Source organism: Rana temporaria, chromosome 4 (assembly GCF_905171775.1).
Source record: "Rana temporaria chromosome 4, aRanTem1.1, whole genome shotgun sequence".
Lineage (NCBI taxonomy): Eukaryota > Metazoa > Chordata > Amphibia > Anura > Ranidae > Rana > Rana temporaria.
In genome coordinates, this window is record NC_053492.1 from 439,344,106 (window position 1) to 439,370,020 (window position 25,915).

General features: G+C 45.5%; 1 protein-coding gene across 1 annotated transcript in view; it reads right to left on the reverse strand.

Annotated features, from left to right (window-relative positions):
• The window catches only part of HHAT (hedgehog acyltransferase), a 375,962-nt gene that overhangs the window by 299,148 nt on the left and 50,899 nt on the right, over positions 1-25,915 (reverse strand). The window contains exons 6-7 of the mRNA XM_040351495.1: positions 11,273-11,485; positions 1,911-2,082 (exon numbers count right to left, since the gene is read on the reverse strand). Of these exons, the coding sequence (XP_040207429.1) occupies positions 1,911-2,082; positions 11,273-11,485 (385 nt within the window). The remainder of the gene's footprint in view (positions 1-1,910; positions 2,083-11,272; positions 11,486-25,915) is intronic.

Genomic DNA, 25,915 nt, shown 5'->3' on the forward strand with positions numbered 1-25,915 from the left:
GCTGTCAATCAAATCCAATGAAGCGGCTGCCGGGGGTGGGGCCGAGTTATACAATTAGGCGGCTATGGACGCCGATTGTATGGCACGGGAGCGTGCCCGCAAGCTAACCCCCTCGGGATAGAGCTTCCCAGAGGGGGTTAGCTCTTGCGGGTAGGAGCCGCGAGAGACCCGCCGTGGGACCCCAGAAAAGGACGATCGGGGGCCACTCTGTGCAAAACTAACTACACAGTGGAGGCAAGTATGATATGTTTGTTATTTAATTTTTTTGTGTGTCACTTTAACAAATGATCTGAATTGATTTTTATTTATTCTAGTGAGCGTTCCCCTATGGTTTAGAGACTGTTGCGTATAGGATATTTGGCCTACGGACGAGTGGCTCCTTAAGTGATCTTTTATTCTAATGCTTGTGAGTAGTTCTTATGATTTCATTCTAATAAATGTATGTGGGATAATGCCCTAGGCTGGTGCGCCCTCTTTTGTTCATTTTTTATAAAGGCCAAACACACCCTCATGCCTAGAGGGCAGCAAGGCTCCAAGTGAGATCCCTTGAGATGTGAAGTACCATTTTTATTGTTGCCGAGCTATCACTTGCGGAGCAAGAGATGTTTGTTGTTTTTTTTTTTTTTTTGGTCTATGGGAATGCAAAACTTATTTGAAGCTGGTCAAATGTAGTTCAGAAAAAAAAATAAGCTGCAGGTCAAATCGACGCATTAAAAAATTCTGAATGATCTCAGAAGCATCTCAAACTGATGCCATTTCACACAAGCCCAAAGTCCATCAGCACAGCCCCCTAAACGAGTTAACTAAAGACAATGGCAGAGAACATTCCCAGCTCAACTCACCAACCAGTCTGCTTACCAACCGAATTAACCTGTCCAACCGTATGCGTTAAAAACAGGGGTTTAGTTAACATTTGCAAATGCATGCGTAAGCTGCAAGGCCTCTTCACAGCACCCTGTATCACTTGCAGTCCTAAGCTTTTAAATTCATGAGGGTCTCCACAATGAAAGCACATGCATTCTAATGGATAGATAAGGGGCAGGTGGGTGTACATTGGTCAGTGGACACACTGGGTACCTTTGCTGCCATTGTGCTATGTGCTGGGTGTCTAATGAGCTCCTTGTGCCTTAAGGCCCCTTTCACACTGGGGCGGTGGGGGCATCAGCGGTAAAGCGCTGCTATTTTTAGCGGCACTTTACCGACGCTTTAGCGGCACTATTTGGCCGCTAGCCAGGCTCTTTTAACCCCTGCTAGCGGCAGTAAAGGGATTAAAACCAGCTGCAAAGCACCGCTGCAGCAGGTCTTTGCCAGCGGTTCTGTGGCGCTGCCCATTGATTTCAATAGGCAGGGGCACTTTAGGAGCGGTGCATTCACCGCTCCTACAGCACCTCAAAGATGCGGCTAGCAGGACTTTTTTTTACCGTCCTGCTAGCGCACCGCTCCAGTGTGAAAGCCCTCGGGTTTTTACACTGAAGTGAAAGAAGCAGCTTTTTTCAGGGCGCTTTGCAGATGCTATTTTCAGCGCTATAGCGCCTGCAAAGTGCCTCAGTGTGAAAGGGGTCTTGAGGTGGATTGGGCTACCCTCAGGCCCATCTGCCCCTTATCTATCCATCAGAATGCATACTGGGTGCCACGAAGAGGCCTTGCAGCTTATGCATGCGTTTGCAAATGTGTGCCAACTAAACCCCTGTTTTAAAACTCATACTGCTGGACAGGTTATTTTGGTTGGTAGGCAGACGGCTGGTGAGTTGAGCTGGGAATTTTCTCTGGTTTTGTCTTTCATATGTTTTGCCCTTCCACAAGCTCCTTGCTGTGAAGTCCAGTTATGGGTGGGGGCAGGGGCCATCTCTTTGCCCCTAAACGAATTATCCTTTGAAGGCAGAGAAGTGGAAAAGAACTAATCTACTCACCAAGGGTCCAGTATGAGGCTTCTTCAAGAACAGGGTAGTGGCTATACATTGCATGCATATACATCAAATGGATCATCAGCTCTGCCAGGCACCACCACAGAAATAAACGCAACACATCTATGAACAATCCACGATATCGAATGTTCGTCCATTCTGTATCTTGTTTCTGCATCTGAAATTTTCAATAAAATGTAAAACGGTCAAATGAGCATGTAAATACACACAGAGAACGCAACCCACTTGTCTTTGGTTTTTAATTCTGGAATTGCTGACACCACACCCAGAAACTCTCGGTCCCCAAAGTTCTCAACTTCTCCTAGTGAGGTCTCTAGCAGTCGAATTATGTACACCAATGCCTATTCATCAGGAAATTTGTATGGTAGAGTTTCTCCTCCTGTCCAAAGGAAGCAATACGCAATACAGATGAACATCTGAGGTGGGGACATTGATCCACGCACAAATAAAAGACCACTGTTCCACAGGTATTCTGTATTACCCCCCACTCCCCTACACACACCCCGATTAAAATATCCACTGTCAATATGAAAGAAGTTCGATTTATATTTGCCCCCCCCCATCTTCTGTATTGCTGGGCAAGAAATCGCCATCCAACTAGGAAGATTACCGGACATTGCACAGCAGGCTAAATCTCGCAAAGAGGACACTCTAGTACAGGGGTCTCCAAACTTTCTAAACAGTTTACTGTTGTTCAGACTTTAGGGGGGCTAGACTGAGCCCAGTGGGAGTAAACAATGACCCATCTTTGGTATTAATGAAAAAAATACTGCCCCATCATTGGGGTCAATGGGAGGAATAGTGCCACATTGTTGGTGTAGGTGGCAGGAACAGTGCCTTAAGGGCCAGACAAAGGAAAGCAAAGGGCTGACTCTGGCCCCCAGACCACAGTTTGTAGATCACTGCTCTAATCCATTGCACAATCCTTTAGGCTATTTAGTTCGCATTTGTAGCGCTTTACAAGTTATTCACTCACAAGCATCTTCTTGTGAGATATTGCTGCACTGTATACTACAGGATGTAGCTTGATGGAGTGTGATGTCACCTTCTCTATGGGCAGGTAAGTATGAATCTAACTTTTTTAGAGGTAACTCTACGAACAGACGTAAGCACTGCATTTTACTCCAAGATCTGCTTTGAGTTCTGATTTGACACTCTGTGATTCCTTGCACTCCCTGTGGAGTCTTAAAGTGATTGTAAAGGCTTGTTTATTTAAAAAAAAAAAATAACAAACATGTTATACTTACCTCCTCTGTGCAGGTGGTTTTGCACAGAGCAGCCTGGATCCTCCTCTTCTCAGGTCCCTCTTTGCTGCTCCTGGCCCCTCCCTCCTTTGAGTGCCCCTCAGCCAGCAGCTCGCTACAGGGGGCAGCCAAGCTGAGTCAGAGCTCCATGCATCAATTCAGACACAGAGCCCTGACCTACCCCCGCCCCCTCTATCCCCTGATTGGCTGACTGACAGCCAATGGCGCCGCTGCCAATCAGAAGGAGTGTACTAGATGGCTGAGGGGATGGTGGACATCGTTGAAGAGAGAAGGAGCTTAGGGAGGTAATAAGGGGGGTGCTTCTACACACAGAATAAGATAAAAAACCTTCTGCAACTCCTTTAAGCTAGCCAAATAGTAGATTTTAGAAATAACATTCTCTTTTCCTTTTCACAGCTTTACCTTTGTCATTTCTTTGCCCTGGTTCACACTAAATTTTGCGCAAACCAATCGATAAACGCGTATTGTGATTTTTTTTACCAAAAATAGGTAGAAGAATACGTATAGGCCTAAACTGAGGAAAACATTTTTTTTTATATATATTTTTGGGGGATATTTATTATAGCAACAAGTAAAAAATATTGCATTTTTTTCAAAATTGTCGCTCTATTTTTGTTTATAGCGCAAAAAATAAAAACCGCAGAGGTGATCAAATACCACCAAAAGAAAGCTCTATTTGTGGGAAAAAAAAGGACGCCAATTTTGTTTGGGAGCCACGTCGCACGACCGCGCAATTGTCAGTTAAAGCGCCGCAGTGCCGAATCGCAAAAAGGGGCCTGGTCCTTTACCTGCATTTTGGTCCGGGTCTTAAGTGGTTAAAGGAACCTATTTAGAAAATAAAAGATGAACCTTTACAACCCCTTTAAGTAACATTGGACCAAACTAGAGGGTCACCTGTGGATTAAAGTTTCTGAGAATGCAAGGTGTTCTTTTTTGTGCCACCGTTATTTTTTTTTCATTTATAAAGACACAAGACATTAGCCCAGTTGTTTTTGCAAAAATTTCCCTCCAGACCAAAACCTGAGCTCTTCCTCTAACTTAACATATTAGAATTCATTAGAGGAATGTTGATCTTTAATGTGACTTTTCACCTTAAAGTTCAGACAGCGCAAGTCAAATCCCCTAATAAACTGCGTACATGCAAATTCTAATTATTGGATGCGGTGTGAGAGAACATCCATCTGAAGCTCGGAAACAACAGAATTAACATTTCTAACTATAATATATGAACAAAGACAGCGGCGGGCAAACAGCGAGCACAGAGAGAGCCGCTTTAAGCAGATGCGGCACAGACAAGTTATAACCTTCATTAACAGCGCCAATGACATTTTAATTCTTTTTATGTAAACACTTGTTCAGGGATCAAAACATATAACATCATTAATATGCAAGCCTCTCTGACTGGTAAAGGATGCACATCGGCAAAAGGCCGCACAGCATATGTGATCGGAATATGATGACACGGGATCGCTGTCTGGGCCCAATTAACCCCAATTATCTCTGGCTCCGGGCCATTTTACGCAAACCTGAACTTTATACCCCAGAAATTGGAACTACATTGAATTAAAAAAAAAACGATTCCCCCTGTACACAACAATTAGAGATTTACCTTGTTAATCAATTACGGTACATGAGATTTGAATTTTTTGTAGCGTGTTTTATGATTCCCTATCCACGTGAAAAAGGACACTTTTCGATCTTTTTTGAGTCAGACAGGCTCACTTCATGAGCCAGCACCTGGCAGCGAGTACTAACTCTGTGGGTGGCAGGTACCGGGATTTCGAGCAATGCTCCTGTTTGTTAGTATACATCCTATCCCATATCTGTAAGATGTTGAGAATAGAGCCTGATGTAACCACAGTGTGCATGTGCAAGGTTTACATCATCAGTAGCCACCCATGGCAGAAGAAAGAACACGCTGGTCAGGGAGAAGTGCAGGAGGAGATGGTGGCAAGGGATCTGTCAGTGCTGGAGAAGAGCAGACTAGGAGGGTAGTCTATTATAACTTGCACGTATGCAGGGCATGCGCTTGTTACCTTAACTTCTTGCCACCCACATAACGCATATATGCAGCAGCAAAGAGTGTGGGCTTTAACACCCACATGTATATATCCATGGACGGTTGAGATTTCTGTGCTCCGAGCACAATGATTGAGCCGTCATAGACATCTTTGGGCCTCTATTCCCGCTGGCTCCCAATCACATGACTGCTGTGACAGACAATCACAGTGGTCATGTGATCAGGAGGTCTCTCCTGCCACCTGGACATAGAGGACCTCTTAAAGTGCAGAAGGTTTTTTACCTTAAAGTGTTACTAAACCCAGGACCCTGTATTCACGATATCTGGTCTCCCACAGTACACAGAATACGGAAATGCAATCGTTTTAGTAAATATAAACTGCTAAATACCTTTTCTCATTGGCAGTATATAGCAGTCTTGTGACTTCTATCAGTGTCTGGTCGAGCACTGGTTAGGCCCCTTTCACACATCAAGCCTGCGAGCGGGCTACCTATTGTCTTCTATTGGCAGGGAGGTGTCAGTGGAGATGTGTTCGCTGACACCCGCCTGCCATCCAATCAAGACAGACATATGGCGATACGTTCAGCCATCCGTCTGGCGGATCGGATGAGATCTGATGAAAACAAACATGCTGTCCGTTTTCGTCTGATCTTCCCATAGAAATCAGCGGGGCTCTGACAGGTCCCTCCCCGCTCAGTGAGCAGAGACGGACCTGTTATCCGCTCGCTGAGCGGAGATCAACAGAGCGATCCCCCGGTAAGCTGGTGGACTCCGCTGAGCGGATGCGTCCCTAAGTAAAAGCGGCCTTAAAGCTTGTAGGAGAAGTTCATTCTACTCTGACTCTCCTATGAGCCTGCAGGTCCCCTTACCCTCTGTTTGGACATTCCTGACTGGCCCTGTACCGTTCACATGCACCCTCCCAAAAAAAAAAAAACGCTCTAGCAATACACACCAAACATGTGCAGAATGCCTCCAAGGCTCAGTTCTATCAGCACATGAATTGGGGACTGTGGAAGAAGGGGAGGATCAGAGAAGACAGGATCAAACTGCCCTTTTACACAATGCAGAGGATTAACCCCTTAGGATCCACAGTGAGTATAAAGAGCATGCTTTACTGCATATACAGACTGATTTTACTGTTGTAACTCTTTAATGTATTCTCTGCATTTAAGTAAAAAAAACTTCTACAAGCAGCCCCTCCCCCCAGTTCCCCCTTATACTTGCCTGATCTCGATCTAGCAATGTGAACAAGAGCAGCAGCTCTCTCTCTCCTCATTGTCTCAGAGACAGCAGAGGGAGCCATTGGCTCAGAGACAGCAGTGGGAGCCATTGGTTCTTGCTGCTGTCAATCACAGCCAGTGTCTTATGGACACACAGAGCGGGGCTTGGGAGCGAGCATGCACGAGTGGAAACTGCTTGCTCTGGGGCACTCAGCAGGGGGATGTTTAGAGTGCCGGTGTCCTGTTGAGAATTGTACCCTGGCGGATTTTGCCCGCTCTGTCATGCGCAGGCACAGCTAACCTCCTGCGCAGGCGCAGCGGACCTCCGAAAATTGCAGAAGATGAACACAGCTCTGAATCGCCTGGACACGGCGCATGCGCAATGAGCACAATATTGTACCACACGCTGACTCACGCTCCCAAAGCTCGCTCCACTCTGCAAGGGGGGGCGGGTGTATTACAATTATATTGTGTAAGGGGCGGATGCCACAAACTCCCAGTGCAAAACTCGCCCTTTTCATACACTGCCCCCCTTGCAGACGATATAATAGTAATACACACGCCATGCCCCCCGTGGCGTGTGTATTACTATTATATCGTCTGCAAGGGTGGCAGGTGTATGAAAAGAAGGGAAAGTTTTGCACTGTTGATGGGGGAGTTTGTAGCATCCGCCCCTTACACAATATAATTGTAATACACCCGCCCCCCTTCGGAGCGAGCATCGTGAGTGTGCGGCAACGACTGTCACAATGCCCTGTTCATTGCGCCAGGGGCAGTCTACAGCTCATGCACAGCTCTTCATGTTCTGTAATTTTCGGAGCTAGAGCGCTGCGCCTGCACAGTCCAGGGCGGGCATTATCCGCCAGGGGGACACATCTCGGCAGAACACCGGCAAGGAATACAAGAGGAGGAGGAGTATCGTGCAAAACTATTGCGCAGAACAGGTAAATATACCATGTTTGTTATTTTCATTTGAACAAAATTGAGCATTTACAATCACTTTAAGGGACACTGGGGCTGACAAGGAAAAAGATAAACAGATCTGTAGGCAGAAACATTACGTGATATACTGTAACTATGTTAGAGAAGAGACTCCAGATAGACAACTAGAATTTTCAGATTTTACACATTTGTTTCCTTACAGTTCTCCTTTAAGAGATTTCCGTATGCGCACAGCCAGCCCACCCCAGCTGCATCTATATATTATAATATGACATCACAAAGTTGTCTCTCACCACGGATCAAAACACCCACACTCATTTACAGCACATCTAAAAACGTATATAAAATTATTTGTCATAGCAACACACTTGGAAAAAGTACATCATTTATAATTTAGGTGTAGAGCTGCGTCAGCTTGCAAGGTACGAAGTATTGAAAAGACAGCATTAGAGGAAGCTGAAGGATCATCTATAGATCAGTGTTCAGAATCATAAATGATGCACCCGCATTTTACCAACACAAAGATGTGAAATGGCCCTTAAAGTGATTGTGAGGTCTAGATATTTTTCCTTAAAAATAACAAACATGTTATACTTACCTGCTCTGTTGCAGTGGATTTGCACAGAGCAGCCCCAGTTCTCATCTTTTCGGGTCCCTCTTCGGCACTCCTGGCCCCTCCCTCCTGTTGAGTGCCCCCACAGCAAGCAGCTTACTATGGGGGCACTCGAGCCGAGCCACAGCTGTGTGTCCATTCAGACACAGAGTCGCAGTCTTGCCCCCTCTCTCTTTTGATTGGCTGACTTTGATTGATGAGCAGCGGGAGCCAATGGCGCCGATGTGTCTCAGCAAATCAGAAGGGAGAGTCCCAGATGGCCGAGGCACTTGTGCACATCGGTGGATAGAGATGGGGCTAAGATAAAGTATTAGGGGGGCTGCTGCACACAGAAGTTTTTTTATCTAATTGCATAGAATGCATTAAGATAAAAAAACCTTCTACCTTTACGACCACTTTTCTAACAGGGCAATTTATTACATTTTTCCCACACGTGTCCTGTAAAAGAGACTGGGCAGCTCTAGAATAGCTCGGATCACTTCTACTTGAAAGCCAATCGCTGACTGAAAAAATATCAATACCAAGCGTTTGGCTGTAGCCCCTTAAATTGGTTGTAAACCTTAGACATGTGCTTTAAAGGACTTTAATAGCCTGACAGTCAGACAGGCTATTAAAGGGGGGAATCTGAGGAGTGGACTTAAAATACCGGCAACCACTGTCCCTTATTATGAATATTACCACAGTCTGAGTCAGCTACCTATATTATCAATATTACCACAGTCAGCTACCCCAGACTCTCGGTAGCTGACTGTGCTAATATTCATAATAAGGGACAGTGGTTGCCCAAAATTTAAAGTCCACTCCTCGGCTCACAGGCTCACATGCCCCCCTTTAATAGAATGACTGTCATCTGCAAGGTCTGGGCCTGGCTGGGGTAGCTGACTCACTGTGGTCACTGGTGTTCATGATATATTATGTACACACTCACTGTAGTAGTAACTTAACGCAAGGAAGCTCACTCAACTCGCTGTGTTTTGGAGACGGGAGTGGAGTCATGATCGGATCATGCTGCCTGGCCTGCTGGTGCACACTCTCACACACACACAGTGCGCACTCACTGCTGTGCTTTTCGTAAAGTTTTCGCGCCGGACGAGAAGCGTGGTGGTACCGCCCACGCCCAGGCATCACGCTCTCTGATAACTGATGTCAGTTCCGGTTGCTGACGTCAGTTCCTATATCCGCCATTTGCATTCCACGCTGGTTCCGTGGAGATCGCGCGGGGGGTGGGGAGGTGAATCGAGGTTGCGATCTCTAAACGATTAATCGTGCAACTCTAGTATATACCACACATCCAGAAACCTCACGTTAGTGAGGGACATCGTTTGTTTGGGCGAAGCTGGCCCAAACAAAGTATGTAAAGTGTACCAAAACCTGGAGTTCAGATTTAAAGGGGTTGTAAAGGAGAGAAAAAAAATTCTCCCTAAATAGCTTCCTTTACCTTAGTGCAGTCCTCCTTCACTTACCTCATCCTTCCATTTTGCTTTTAAATGTCCTTATTTCTTCTGAGAAATCCTCACTTCCTGTTCTTCTGTCTGTAACTCCACACAGTAATGCAAGGCTTTCTCCCTGGTGTGAAGAAAGCCTCTTGAGGGGGAGAGGGCGAGCAGGCAAGTCAGGACACTCTCTACTTTGCAGATAGAGAAAGGAGCTGTGTGTTAGTGGGCATCCTGGCACTCCTGCTCGCCCTCTCCCCCCTCAAGAGGCTTTCTCCACACTGGCATGTTATGCTGGCATTGTACTATTTTGTTCACAAAGTTTTGTATATTATTGCTTTCTTCATATATCCTCTTTTTTTATGAATAAATATATCTATAGATTTTCTACTATATTTACTTGTACCGTCCAAAGTCCATTTCATTTAGTCCAGATTAGGTTCCAGTTACAAAAAATAAAACTGTCACCTAGCAGCAGTTTAAAACCTAAAAGTTGCTTTAGCCGCAATACTACCCTACTACTCCTGCACTGTTCCCTGCAGTAATTCTATTATACAACAAGGTGTCCTCAGTATTTCAGGTTAGATCCTGCAAACGTGAAGACTTTGAGGATCGATTGTGAGTGCAGCACACCATAGATCTGCTGTGTGAGAGGGCATTACCAGAGCCCTACACTCTATGGTGCATAACAACCCTACTCTCCAGCACTGTGCCAGGCAAAAATGTTATAATGCCACTAGGTCTTTCAGGTAAAATGGCACTAAGCAGTATTTACCCTGGAAGACTGAGGATATGTTGTGAGTGCAGCACATCATAGATCTGCTGTTTGAGGGGGCATCACCATAACCCTACACTTACATAAAAATGATGGATCAAGAACCATCCACTGCTAGAGAAGATCAGAAAAGAAAGAAGATGTCATGTGAGCAGCCTGAAGACATCTAGGATAGGTAAGCTTAAAATAAGAATAAATAAATAAGTACCGTATTTATCGCCCTTATAACGCGCTCCCGCGTATACCGCGCACCCCTAAAGATCCCCCGAATCCTGTGGAAAAAAAGTTTGTTTTGTACTTACAGTTTTGGTGTCTTGCGCGGCATCCATCGGCGGCCTTGTCGGGTCCGGCGTCCTTCTGCGGCTTCAGGTGTCCTCTTCGGCGGGTCCGGCGTCCTTCTGCGGCTTCGGGTGTCCTTCTGCGGCTTCGGGTGTCCTTCTGCGGCGGGTCCGGTGTCCTCTTCGGCGGGTCCGGCATCCTCCCCGCTCGTTTCCCGCGCCGAGTTTGAATACTGCGCCAACATATAAAGAGCGCAGTACACTCGTGTATTGTCGGCAATGCTCGGCTACCCGCGCTGACGTCCTGTATGTCCAGGACGTGAGCGCGGAAGGAGCCGAGACTGCCCGACTATACCCGAGTGTACTGCGCTCGGTATATGTCGGCGCAGTATTCAAAACTCGGCGCGGGAAAGCGGGTATCGGCGTATACCGCGCACCTACGATTTTGCCCTGATTTTCAGGGCAAAAAAGTGCGCGGTATATGCTGATAAATACGGTAAATACAGGAGGGTCCATGGCAAAGCACTTGTGTGTGATAAGAAGAAGCCCAGAGTTGAGCTTTAAAATAAATGCACAAAACAAATTGTGAGATATTCAGATATTGTGTGTGTGTGTGAGTTCACAAGGGCAAGATATACTATATTACAGTACAGTATAGATCAGTGAAAGAATACATAAGACGCATCGCTATGGGCTATAAGATTGTCTAAAACACAAAGACAAAATGGAAACAAAGATAACATGGTGGATAAGGGGCAGTAATTTCACACATACTAAACCATACTATAGAAAGATACATACCTGTTCAGAAAACTCATTAAAAGGCATGATAGGACCGTTGTGAAATAAAGGGTAATAAAAGACATAGGCCAGCATTGATGGAAAGGTGAAGGATTTGCTGTCATCTCCCGGATGTCCGCTGTATTCTAGGCAGAAGCTGGTGTAAAAAAGGCAGCGTACAGTGAGCGTGAACTGCAGGAGGTAATACTCATTCTCCGTTCCATACCAACCGTGCTGAAAAACAAAACAGGACGCTATTAATTTCAGGTGATATCGGCTTCACCGTTAACATAAAACTCCATTTAAAATGTTTTTGTACACAGAGGGCAAGGGTTTCAACCTCATTCAGAATGTTTTCCCTTCATTTACTATCACAGTGATGCAACAGATAAGATGGGAAATCCCATTTTGGACAACTGGGTTTAGTTTATTGAAGTTTTGAAAGAATAGGGAGTGATATATCAGTGTGTATAGACCTTTTTTTTTTTTTTTCAAATAACAGTTTTTTTTATTTTTGTAAAAGATCAGTGTATAGACCTTTTTAAAGATTTAAATTTTGTAACTTCCAACATGTTTCAGGGGCTCAGCACTCTTCCCTTCTTTGGGGCTAAAAAACAGATAATATTGGTTTTCCAAATCCATGCGCCTAAATTATCTGTTTTTTAGCCCTGTTGAAGGGAAAGTGCGGAGCCCCCAAAACACGTAGGTTGTTGCTTAACCACATGACCCCTGGAATATTTATCCCCCTTCATGACCAGGCAATTTTTTTGCTTCTTGGCACTGTGTTACTTTAACCACTTAAGACCCGGACCTTTAGGCAGGTAAAGGACCTAGACAGTTTTTGCGATTCGGCACTGCGTCGCTTTAACTGACAATTGCGCGGTCGTGCAAAGTGGTTCCCAAACAAAATTGGCGTCCTTTTTTCCCACAAATAGAGCTTTCTTTTGGTGGTATTTGATCACCTCTGCGGTTTTTATTTTTTGCGCTATAAACAAAAATAGAGCGACAGTTTTGAAAAAAAATCAATATTTTTTACTTTTTGCTATAATAAATATCCCCCAAAAATATCTAAAAAAAAAAGAGATTTTTAATACAGCTTACCTGTAAAATCTTTTTCTTGGAGTACATCACGGGACACAGAGCGGCATTCATTACTATATGGGTTATATGGAGTACCTTCAGGTGTAGACACTGGCAATCTCAAACAGGAAATGCCCCTCCCTATATAACCCCCTCCCATAGGAGGAGTACCTCAGTTTTGTAGCAAGCAGTATGCCTCCCAAAATGGTCCTCAAAAAAGAGGGGTGGGAGCTCTGTGTCCCGTGATGTACTCCAAGAAAAAGATTTTACAGGTAAGCTGTATTAAAAATCTCTTTTTCTTTATCGTACATCACGGGACACAGAGCGGCATTCATTACTATATGGGATGTCCCAAAGCAATGCTTACAATGAGGGGAGGGAGAACATCTCCAAGACAAAAGGATTTAATTTAGAGATATACTCAAATCATAATAAATCCAACTTAGTTGAGAAAAATAATCTTACATTTTTAAATTTAACTTAAACAAGAGGAGCCCCCGGAATCCGAGGGTCTCAAACTGCAGCCTGCAGCACTGCCTGCCCGAAGGCAGTATCAGTATTCCTTCTTACGTCCAACTTGTAGAATTTTGTAAACGTGTGGACAGAAGACCAGGTTGCCGCCTTGCAAACTTGAGCCATAGAGATCTGGTGGTGTGCTGCCCAGGAGGCGCCCATGGCTCTAGTAGAATGAGCCTTTAATGATACTGGAGGAGGCAACCCTTTCAAGCCGTAGGCCTGAGTGATTAATTGCTTAATCCACCTAGAAATGGTGGACTTTGCAGCTGCCTGCCCCTTCTTGGGCCCATCCGGTAGAATGAACAGCACATCTGTTTTCCGGATCTTCTTTGTAGCTTTAAGATAGGCCTTCATGGCCCTGACAATATCCAAGGTATGCAGCAACCCTTCCTTTCTGGAACTAGGTTTAGGGAAGAAGGATGGTAATACCAAATCCTGGTTCAAATGAAAACTGGATATGACCTTCGGTAGGAAGGAAGGATGAGGGCGGAGAACGACCCTGTCCTTATAAAAAACAAGATATGGTTCCTTACAGGATAAGGCTGCCAGCTCCGAAACTCTTCTTGCGGAAACTATGGCAACCAAAAATACTAACTTCCTTGTCAGTAGAACCAAAGGAATATCAGCCAACGGCTCAAACGGTTGTTTCTGTAAACTTGACAGAACAACATTTAAATCCCACGGACAAAGCGGGGATTTAACTGGAGGTCTAATACGTAAGACCCCTTGAAGGAAGGTCTTAACCAGCGAGTGGGTGGCCAGCGGCCGCTGAAACCACACTGACAGAGCAGAAATCTGTCCTTTGATTGTGCTTAATGCCAATCCTTTATCCACTCCTAGCTGGAGAAAACGTAATACTCTATCGATGGTAAATTTGCGAGAAAGCCATCGCTTGGACTCACACCAGCCTACATAGGCCTTCCAGACCCTGTAATAAATCAGCCTAGAGACCGGTTTCCTGGCTCTGATTAGGGTAGAGATTACTTTCTGAGACAGACCTCTACCCCTGAGAATCAGGGATTCAGCTTCCGGCCGTCAAATTTAGATGCCGTAAGGCAGGGTGGAGGATCGGACCTTGCGATAGCAGGTCTGGCCGTAGAGGAAGAGTCCACGGGTCTCCCACTACCATCCTTAAGATTAGTGAGTACCATGCCCTTCTGGGCCATGCTGGAGCTACCAGGATGACTGGTATGTGCTCCACCCGGATCCTGCGCAGCAGGCGGGGTAGTAACTGGAGCGGGGAAAACGCATAAAGAAGTTTGAACTGATGCCAAGGGCAAACCAACGCATCGGTTCCGCAGGCCATCGGATCCCTTGAGCAGGATATGAACCTGTCTAGTTTCTTGTTGAGTCTCGATGCCATGATATCCACGTCCGGCACTCCCCATCTTTGGCAGAGTGCTTGAAAGACTTGTGGATGCAGAGACCATTCCCCCGGCCATAGAGTCTGGCGGCTTAAGAAGTCCGCCTGAAAGTTGTCCACTCCTGGAATGAATATTGCCGATATGCAGGGCACATGAGCCTTTGCCCATAGGAGAATCAAGCTCACCTCTCTCTGAGCGGCTTGACTGCTGGTTCCCCCTTGGTGATTTATGTATGCCACGGCCGTGGCATTGTCTGATTGAATTCTCACCGGGAACCCCTGCAATTTTGACGTCCAAGCCCTGAGGGCTAGTCGAGCAGCTCTGAGCTCCAAGATGTTGATGGGCAACTGCTTCTCTGGCTTTGCCCAAGTACCTTGGCGAGTGCAACCATCCAAAATTGCTCCCCAGCCCGTCAGGCTGGCGTCTGTGGTCACTATCTTCCAAGCCACTGGGCTGAAAGACTTCCCCTTCAGTAGATTCTGAGGGTCTAACCACCAACACAGACTTTGTCGGACTCTTGATAAGAGCGGCAACGGGATATCCAAGGCCTGTGGCCTTCTGCTCCATGCTGACAGGATGGCTGCCTGTAGGATGCGAGTGTGGCTCTGGGCGTATGGTACCGCCTCGAATGTGGCCACCATCTTGCCTAGTAACCTCATACATAGGCGAATAGTCGGTTCTTTCTTGCTTAGAACCAGTAGGATTAATTCCTTGATGGCTTTTACCTTCCTCAGAGGTAGGAACACTCCTTGTTGTTCTGTGTCTAATCTCATGCCGAGATAACTGCCTTGTGGGCTGGAAAGCTGACTTTTCTCGATTTAGGACCCAGCCGAACCTCTCGAGGTATTGGACCGTGAGGGCCACTGCTCGCTCCAAGCCGGGAGACGAGTGGTCTATGACTAGGAGGTCGTCCAGGTATGCTAGGATCGTGACCCCTTGGATCCTTAGCTTGGCTAGGATCGGAGCTAGGACCTTCGTGAACACCCGGGGGGCCGTAGCCAACCCGAAGGGAAGCGCCACGAATTGGAAGTGACGCGAAGCCACCATGAAGCGTAGATATCTTTGATGTGGCTGATAAATTGGAACATGAAGGTAGGCATCCTTTATGTCTATGGACGCCATGAAGTCGTCCTTCTGGAGTGTGGCAGCTGCTGACCGCACGGATTCCATCCGAAATGAGCGGATCTTTAGATATGCATTTACCATCTTTAGGTCCAAAATTGGCCTGACATCTCCCTTGGATTTTGGGATGATGAATAGGTTGGAGTAGAAACCCAGCCCCTGTTTTTCCAGGACTGGTACCTCTACTATTACTTCCTGGGAAAGTAGATGATCTAATGCCGATCTTAATGCGGCTCCCTTTTCCGGATCGTTTGGAATCCTCGACTTCTGGAAATGAGGAGGAGGAAACCTTAGGAAATCTAATTTGTAGCCTGTGGCCACGGAAGACCGTACCCACTCGTCGGGAATGCTGGCTTCCCAAATCTCTGAAAAGAGTCGCAGCCTTCCCCCCACCTTCGTGGGTGGGGGCGCCCCTTCATAAGGTTGGCTTGGGGGCTGGTTTTGCTGGTTTGCGAAACCACTGCCTTTTGCCTCTAACAGCCTGTCCTTGTGATTTGCTGTTGAAGCCGAAGTTTGCTTTTGCAGGAGGCCGTCGATACTGCTTGGCATTAGAGGGCCCCTGCCCAGGGGAATACTGTCGTTTAAACGCAGGTCCCTGAACCTTCTTCTTAGTTGGCAAGAGAGTACTCTTGCCGTTTGAAATGGTCTGAATGTATTTATCTAGGTCTTCTCCGAAGAGTCGTCCTCCATGGAAGGGGAACCCTACCAGGAGCTTCTTGCATGGGGGCTCAGCCTCCCAGCTTTTTAACCATAAGAGTCTTCTCATATGGATAAGGGATAACGATAAACGTGACGCTTGCTGGATAGAATCCTTGATTGCGTCTACCGTAAAACATATGGCCTTAGGGACATCCGAAAATTTTTCTGCCTGCTGGGCCGGAATAAGTTTAAGCATCTGCTTAAATTGATCCGATAATGCTTGAGCGACCCCAATCGCAGCCACAGCTGGCTGTACTACTGCCCCTGCAGTAGTGAAGGAGTTCTTAAGTAGTGCTTCCAAGCGCTTATCAACTGGATCCTTGAACACCTGTATGTTTTCTACAGGGCATGTTAACGATCTGTTAACACGTGAGATGGCTGCGTCCACTGCAGGAGTAGCCCATCTTTTGGAAAAATTTTCTTCCATAGGATATAGGACAGAGAACCTTTTAGGTGGTAAGAAGATCTTATCTGGCTTGTTCCAATCTTGGAACAAAATTCCCTCTAATAGAGGATGGATCGGAAACACAGCATTGCTTTGAGGCGCCCTCAGTGAGCCCAAAGCTGAAACCGTCGATACCTGGAGATCTGGTACTGGCAAGTTGAACTGCCCCAGACTCCTCTGTATCCGGATCTTCGATCCCTGAACCTACTTGGTCCTTGTCCAAGAGGTCGTCCAATTCCCCTGAGGAAAGGACCTCCTCTTCTGAGGGTCCGCGCTCGGGCGACGGAGATCTATTCCGCTTACTGCCCCGCATAGCTGCGGCTACCCATGCTTTTCTGCATCTCTTTTAAAGAGGTGAGTAATACCTCCTCCGTGACCATCTTAGGGTTGGACTGACCCGCGTCAGCTCCAGCCCCAGATCCCGATGGCCCCAAGGCTCCCTGTGGGGAAAGCAGCGGCATAGCTTTGTCCGAGACCTCAGACTCTCTGGGGGAATCCCCACCTCTTGTACCCTCTGACCCGGATGCCATGGTACAATACCGAGGTACACCTGCTACCTATTGGTATTTGGAACTATAAAAGTTAATTGCCCAAACACCTGTTTGGGGGATAAAAAATGCTTCCTCTCCCCTAGATGACTTTTTTTTTTTTTTTTCAAATCCAGGAAAGAAAAAACATTCTGTCCCCCTGAGTAGTATTGCAAAGAAAAACTATGAGATGGAAAGAAACAGCCTATTTCTAGGCTTGAAAAACAGTCCTCTGAAGACTGCAATATCCTTTCTGGCCACTGTGTGTCCTCGGCGCCCCCGTGCTGCCGCTCTGGTCTTTCTCCTCAGTTCCAAAGTATTGAATGGAACAAACAAGGAAGGGCCGCCCCTTCCTTTAAGCCACTGACCCGCCCTTCCCCCCCAGCAATCTCAAACAGGAAATGCCCCTCCCGACAGGGGGGGGGGGGGGTTTGGGAGGAAGGGACCTCTCTGTTCCAGCAAACTGCAGCCTGCAGCCTGGAACCATGAGGAGGTCAGCGTTTTGCCTGCTTTGGGGCCTTGAGGAGGAAGACTGAATGGAGCATCGCCTGGAGGCTTGCAGGTAAGCACAGCTCTCTGACACACACATATATTTTTATATAACACAGGCCCCACTCAATGCTTTTCCAACACTACAAGGGAGGTCACATCTTATGGGGAATAATACATAGAGAGCCATCCTATCTTTATGATATGTGACTAGTTTGCCAGATGCAGTGCATAACTTTAGGCATGTCCCCTGTGACCCCCCAGAAAAAACCTGCTAAGAACCAAGTTCCACAAGTTTTCCCCTCACTTACCTGCTCCATGCCGCAGGACTTTGCCAAGCAAGAGGCCCAATCTTCCCCCATCTCCGTGGGGATGTCTAGACCTTCAGGCCCTGGGTTCCTATGAAGGATCCACTGTCCTGGGCCCATATAGCACCCTGGCAACAGAAAACATTAGGCACCCAAAGGTTTCTAAGTTCTGGGCCCAGGGTCCAGCTCTCTAAAAAGAAAAGCATTATGGGCTATACCCCAAGGGTTTGGGGTCCGGTTACTGACCACTTTAGCGCTGAGGCTTTTTTGGATAGAACCGGTAGCTCACCTAATCCCAAGGATGCGGAGGCAAGCTAAACCATGACTAACACCTAAGACACTGGCGTAAAAACTGAGGTACTCCTCCTATGGGAGGGGGTTATATAGGGAGGGGCATTTCCTGTTTGAGATTGCCAGTGTCTACACCTGAAGGTACTCCATATAACCCATATAGTAATGAATGCCGCTCTGTGTCCCGTGATGTACGATAAAGAAATATTTTTTCCTCAGTTTAGGCCGATACGTAATCTTATACCTATTTTTGGTAAAAAAAATATCGCAATAAGCGTTTATCGATTGGTTTGCGCAAAATTTATAGTGTTTACAAAATAGGGGATAGTTTTATTGCATTTTTATAAAAAAAAAATTTTTACTACTAATGGCGGCGATCAGTGATTTTTTTCCTGACTCCGACATGGTGGACACATCGGACAATTTTGACACATTTTTGAGACCATTGTCATTTTCACAGCAAAAAATGCATTAAAAATGCATTGTTTACTGTGAAAATGACAATTGCAGTTTGAGAGTTAACCACTAGGGGCCGCTGAAGGGGTTAAGTGTGACCTCGTCTGTGTTTCGAACTGTAGGGGGCGGGGATGGACGTGTGACGTCATTGATCATGTTTCCCTATATCAGGGAACACACGATCGATGACAGCGCCACAGTGAAGAACGGGGAAGCTATGTTTACACACAGATCTCCTTGTTCTTCAGCTCCAAGGACCAATCGCGGGACTCCAGAGGCGATCAGGTCCGCAGGTCCCGCGGTCACGGAGCTTCGGACCAGGTTGTGGGCGCGCGCTCGCGCCCCACGACTGGGCACTTAAAGAGGACGTACAGGTACGTGCTTGTGCCCAGCCGTGCCATTCTGCCGACGTATATATCTGCAGGAGGCGGTCCTTAAATGGTTAACTGACAATTGTGTGAACGTGCAAGGCTGTACACAAATAAGATTTTTTTCCCACAAACAGAGCTTTCTCTTGGTAGTATTTGATCAGCCCTGCGTTTTTTTTTTTTTTTTGTGCTATAAATGAAAAAATAAACAAACATTTTTTACTTTGTACTCTAAAACCTATGCAATAAAAACATTTTTTTTTTAAATCAAATTTCTTCATAAATGTAGACACATATTTAATCTGCTACATCTCAATAAAAGTATTTTGATTGATTTGTGTGAAAGTTATTGCGTCTACAAGCTATGGTATATGTACTGGAATTTTTTTTTTATGCAATAGTACTGACGGCGATCAGCGACTTCTAGCATGACTGTGTATGGCGGACAATCGGACACTTTTGACAATTTCTGAGAACCAGTGACACGAATACAGTGATCAGTGCTAAAAATATACACGGTCACTGTACTAATGACACTGGCTGGAAAGGGGTTAACATCAGGGGTGATCAAATGGTTAAATGTGTGCCTAACAGTGCTTGTTGTATTCACTGTGTGCGGTTTTTACAAAAAATACAAAAACCAACATATCCCCACTGACAGGACAGAGGTCTGCATTGCTTACATTCACAGAGCTCTGTCCTCTTCACCAATCAGCTGGTGCCATCAGTCAATTATTGGCTGGCACCTGCTGATTGGCTTGTTCTGTGACTAATCACAGCACAGCCGGTGTGCACGCCCCCCGACCGGGGACTAGATACGTGATCAAGCACAGGAGAGCCGCTCTGCCACTGCACTCCTACATGAGGCGGTCAGCAAGTAGATAATAAAAATCTTTTAAAAGGTCTATGCCAAACTGAAGTGATCGGGAGATGAGATGATCAGTCTACAAACATAAAACTAAGCTATTATTTTCCTCCTCCCCGATCCTCTCCGCATGCCTTTACCATTGAGATCAAAGGCACACCCATTGGTCTCTCCCTGCACACCAAGGGGCTGGGTCTGATCCTGGACTCTGACCTCTCCTTCAGCCTCACATTCAATCACTGGCTAAATCCTGCCGCCTTCACCTCAGCAACAGCTCCAGAATTCGCCCCTTCCTCACTAATGACACCACAAAAAACAACTTATTTACTCCTTCGCTATTTCTATATCACGAATACTGCTGCTAGACTAATACACCTTACTAACCGATCCGTGACTGCTGCTCCTCTCTGCCAATCCCTTCACTGGCTTCCCCTATCCCATTGTATAGAACTCAAAATACTAACCACAACATACAAGGGAATCCACAACATCAACAACCTTATCTGCAGATATCGCCCAAATCGTCCCCTCCGCTCCTCCCAAGACCTCCCACTCTCTAAATCCCTTGTTACCTCCTCCCATGCTTGCCTTCAGGACTTCTCTAGAGCCTCTCCTATCCTCTGGAACTCCCTGCCCCAGTATTTCCGGTCAGCCCCTACCCTGTCCACCATTAGGTGATCCCTGAAAACTCACTTATTCAGGGAAGCCTACCCCACGTCCACCTAAGAACTTTACCTCTAGCTCCCTTGTCACCTCCAGATCAGATCATCCCTGCAGCTATTACCTTTTGTACCACCCCGCCCCCCCTACCTTTAGATTGTAAACCCCAATTCCTACTGTATTGAATTGTATTGTATTGTAATTGCACGGTCCCCCTTCTACATTATAAAGTGATGTGCAAACTCTTGGCCCTATATAAATCCTGTATCATATAATAATAATAGTAATCTAATGCATGTATGTAAGCAGTCTAAACCATAAGCTTTATATGCAAACTTCAGTTGTGCCACCTACACAGGTGAAAATTGGCAACAAAATGTATTCCTCAATAAGAAGTGAGTGAATTTTACCAAATACGGCAAGATTTGAAGACAGAGGGCCAGATTCTCAAAGAGATACGACAGTGTATCTCCTGATACACCATCGTATCTCTGACTTAGGCTAGTCGTATCTATGCGACTGATTCATAGAATCAGTTACGCATAGATATGCCTAAGATCCGACAGGTGTAACTGTGTTACACCGTCGGATCTTAACTGCAATTTAAAAATGGCCGCTGGGGGCGTTCTCGCTGATTTACGCTGAGATAATGTAAATCAGCGAGATACGCCAATTCACGAACGTACGCGGGCCTGACGCAGTCACTTTACGCCGTTTACGTAAGGGTTTTCCCGGCGTATAGTTACCCCTGCTTCTATGAGGCGCAGCCAATGTTAAGTATGGCCGTCGTTCCCGCGTCGAATTTAAAATGTTTACGTCGTTTGCGTACGTCGATTCACAAACGCGCTGGATGCAAGTTACGCTCACACCGAAACCAATGACGTCCTAGCGACGTCATTGGGAGCAATGCACGCCAGGAAAATTCGCGGACGGCGCATGCGCTATTCGATCGGCGCAGGGACGCGCCTGATTTGAATAGTACACTCCCCCTAGCCGCGGAATTTGAATTCCGCCGGGGGATTTACGATCCGACGCCGCAAGTTTTGAGGTAAGTGTTTTGAGAATTACCCACTTGCCTCAAAAACTTGCGACGGCGGATCTTAAATCACATAGGTTACGCGGATCTAAAGATCCGCTAACCTATATGAATCTGGCCCAGAATGTCTTATGCATCCAATTTACCAGTTTGGTCTGTTGAAATAAATATATGATGTTATCCAATATGATGAATATAGCTATATGTTGTATCTTGTTGCATGCATTCCTCATACCAACATTTAAAGCGGGGGTTCACCCTTAGAGGGCACTTTTCCCCCTTAGCTTCCTGCTCGTTTTTACTAGGGGAATCGGCTGTTTATTTTAAAATATGTGCAGTACTTACCCGTTTACGAGATGCATCCTCTCCGTCGCTTCCGGGTATGGGCTTCGGGAATGGGCGTTCCTTCTTGATTGACAGTCTTCCGAGAGGCTTCCGACGGTCGCATCCATCGCGTCACGATTTTCCGAAAGAAGCCGAACGTCGGTGCGCAGGCGCAGTATAGAGCCGCACCGACGTTCGGCTTCTTTCGGCTACGAGTGACGCGATGGATGCGACCGTCGGAAGCCTTTCGGAAGACTGTCAATCAAGAAGGAACGCCCGCTCCCGAAGACCCATACCCGGAAGCGACGGAAGAAGATGCAGCTCGAAAACGGGTAAGTACAGCTCATATTTTACTACAAATAGCCGATTCCCCTAGACCGAACGAGCAGGAAGCTAAGGGGAGATTTTTTTTTTTTTTACAAATGGGTGAACTCCCGCTTTAAATTGTTTGTAAACAAAAGAAATTAGTGAATTTTTATTTAGGTAGTTGCCAAGCGAGAAATTTTTATTTTGGTAAGCATACACAACATTATGTTTAAAGGAAAAAAAAAACATTGTAAACCAACAATAAAGCCTCAGCCCAACTGTGAAGCATGCTGGAAGGAGTTTAATGGTGTGGAGCTACTTTGCTGCATCACTGCCTCAAACTCTTGCAGTTATTAGAGAGAGTTATGAATTCTAAGATTTATCAGCAAATTTGGCTCATCCAACATGGAAATTATTCAAAGCAAAGGAGTAAGTAAACTAGGACATATCCACAATAAATTCTGTATTTTAGAGCAGCCATGACAAAATGTTGACCTCAGTCCTACTATTGAAATGCTGTAGTTTAGGTTGAATTAGGCAGTTAAACAATATGTAAACCCAAGGACAAAATATAAATATATTTTAACATATTGGTCCTTCGATATAGGGGCTGCAATATTTTTCATTTTCCAGGTTTTATATATTTTTTCAACTAGTGATTCTGCCAGTAACAAAATACATGTCTTTGCTCGGTCATTGGACTGTGTTTATAGAGGAGCAATGTCGTCATCCTTGGACAGGGCTACAAAACACCCCTCCTCTTTTACATATCAATGGTCGGAAGATGTTCTGTTGTTCACAGAAAAAAAGATATACCTGTGCTCAAATCCCAACAGCTTGTACATGTATTTGAACTATCAGGTGCTAAATGGGTGTGACCACATATTAACACTACAAATTCTGGATGTGCAGAGGGTCCAGCCAGAATTAGCATTGCTATTGGGATTTGAGCATAGGTATATTTTTCTCTGTTGCAACGCAGATCAGTGACCAGATCCGAATCTGGTCACTCTCCCCCACCTTGGGTCCTTATGCCCTGTGACAGACTTGAACCCTCTTATGTCTAAAATCACTGTCCACTAGGGGCATAGGATGACTGAGAAATGATATCTTGGACTACCTGAGATGGGATTATTATGTAATCATTATCCACAATATATTCCAGGATATCTGTAAAGAACCACTTACTGGTTGTTGATTCTGAACTCAACGGGTTAATTGTAAGAGTGACTCATTCATACTGTTAGATGCTAATGCCGTCACCTCCAGCCATCTATTTTCTCTGTGCTAATTGACCTTGCTATTGTGTGAAGATGTCCTGTGTTTACACTTATTATAATGTGTATTGTATAGCAGGTGAGCGAGGAGACGTGACGTCTACTCTAACAGGTCATATCTCGGAGTCACCTCGTCTGGGTAAATGATTAGTTAATTAGCTCATGTTAATTTATGTTCTGGTTATCTCCTCTTTAAACTGTATACAAGGTTGCATTCTTGGTTCTATTAAACACTCCATGTTTAGCACACAAACAAGTCTTGTCTCGTTGTGTGTTGAGGGCAGCTGGAATATCTAATATCTATATCCAGACTGATAGGAAGCGGTATATGACGGAAGCACTCAAGCGGAGTGTGGGACGCTCCGTTACATGCCCCATGATGGCATGGTGTTCACCTTAGCATTTGCAGTGGCAAGGCAGTGTAGGACTGGCCAGAAGAGGGATTACTTTGACAAAGTTGGTCAGCTTAAACATGTATTGCAATACATGTGAACTAAATATCCCTGTTTTTCTTTGCATAGTTTGCTTTGGAAGGATGTAGCAGTTTGCAGACGGTCAATCCAGAATGTGTACTGTTGTCCACAGAGACATCCGGCAACAATGCTAACTTATAAGGGTGCAGCACAGGAAGCCACAAGCTCATTTGGATTTCTGGCAGGATCAACAGGTATTTCTGCACTTCTTAAACACATATAACAAAAAACTTATATTGTTCCAATAATGTAATCCAGATTATGCCAATCTTTCATTGGCTAGCTTACTGCAGTTTTTTATTTCATGCTTTGTGGGTTAGAACACAACAGGCACTGTATAAAAGCACTGCTGTGCAGCCTGATTTCGGCTTCTCTGATCTCTACTAAGCCATTCTCACTCTGTTGCTAGAACAGAATTATAGAAAAACACAATTCCCCATCTCTTCTATAAAAGCTGCACTGTACATCCAGGAGATAGGACATCTTTGTAACATTCCCAAGTACATACAGAAGTGTCCGGAGGAAGCTCAATTAAATGATACAGAAGGCAGACAATTGGGAATAAGGTTTGCTGTACAAAGACAAAATACTTACATAAAGAATAGTATATAAAGCTTAAAGGACAAATAGGGGTTGATCTGCTAAAGGCAAATAGACTGTGAAATTTGCAAAATGCAATTGCACTCTACAAGTGCAGTTTCTCCAGAGCTTAGTAAATGAGGTAAAGCTTAACTTTGCAAAGTATACCCAATCATGTCTAAGTGGGGGGAAAAAAGACAGCATTTTTGCTTGCACATGATTGGATCATGGAAGTCAGCAGAGCTTCTGCTCATTTACTAAGCTCTGGAGCAACTGCACTTTGCAAAGTCCACAGTCTATGTGCCTTTAGTAAACCACCATGTGTTAAAAAAAAATGTGGCTTATACAGGCTTTTGGCATTTTTTTCCTTCAGCCTGTATAAGCAGCTCTAGGTTAGTCTGTTTCTCCATGCACATTATGGAGTTTACAGGCATATTTGCAGAGAAAGGGCTTTCAGGCTAAAGATAGAACAACAAAAATAAAAACATCAGGATCGCGTTTTTGAGAAGAGCTTTCAGGCAGAAAAAATGTCCCAGTGTCCCTGGTGGGACAGGAGACACCAGAACTGAAGCTGGTGGTTCCGCCAGCTTACCATATAAAGATACGTGAGGACTGGAACTTCCCTGATCATCTCTATGGTCTAAGGAACTAGACTGGACAAGTACTTTGTTACCGGCCTGTGAAAGCAACAGATCAAACCAATCTTGGTTTTATCAGAAACTTTTAAGGGCATAGGTGGGCTGCATCTGTCCTGTGCCAACTCTAAGAGCAAGAACTGAGCAATCAAATGACACTGATCATTCAGCTCTCGGCCTGTTCCAAGCATAGAGCAGTGACTATCAGTCACTTGTCTCCTCTCTGGCTCTTTTGCTGCCCCAGGGGAAGAGGTGGGCGAGGCTGGCTTGGCTCTCCCCTTGCACTGAAAGATGGAGCCATCAGTCAATCAGACAGCTGAGTGGATCCCGACAATTGGATGGGCTCTGACAAAAGCAGACAATATGCAGTAGCTACTAATTTCCACCCACTGATAATAGCAATATCACAATAAGCCTGGCCATAATTTAATTTACATTTTATTTTTTTAGTTCAACCAGAGGGTTTGGATTTTTTTTTTATCCAATTTCACCATCCACATATTCACAGATAATTCCTGCTGTGCTATTCTGTTCTGCCAGTGGGAAACCTTCCCTAACAAGCAGAATACAATGATTGTTTGGGAAACTTCTGACAGGCTGGTCGGACACAAATTGATCAACAGATCGACTTGTGTGCAACTAGCTAGCCCATACATAGATCGAAATTCGTCCGGTCCCTGCAGAGCCAGCCGAATATCAATCCATGTATTGCCAGTTTAAGGCCATTAAGAGTCTTGTGGTCATGGCAAAAAGACAAAAAGGATATATAGGTTTAAATAATTTTCAATACTATAACAGCAGTTCTGCTAGATGAGCTGAGGGGGAGAGGCTCGGTGCTTACACT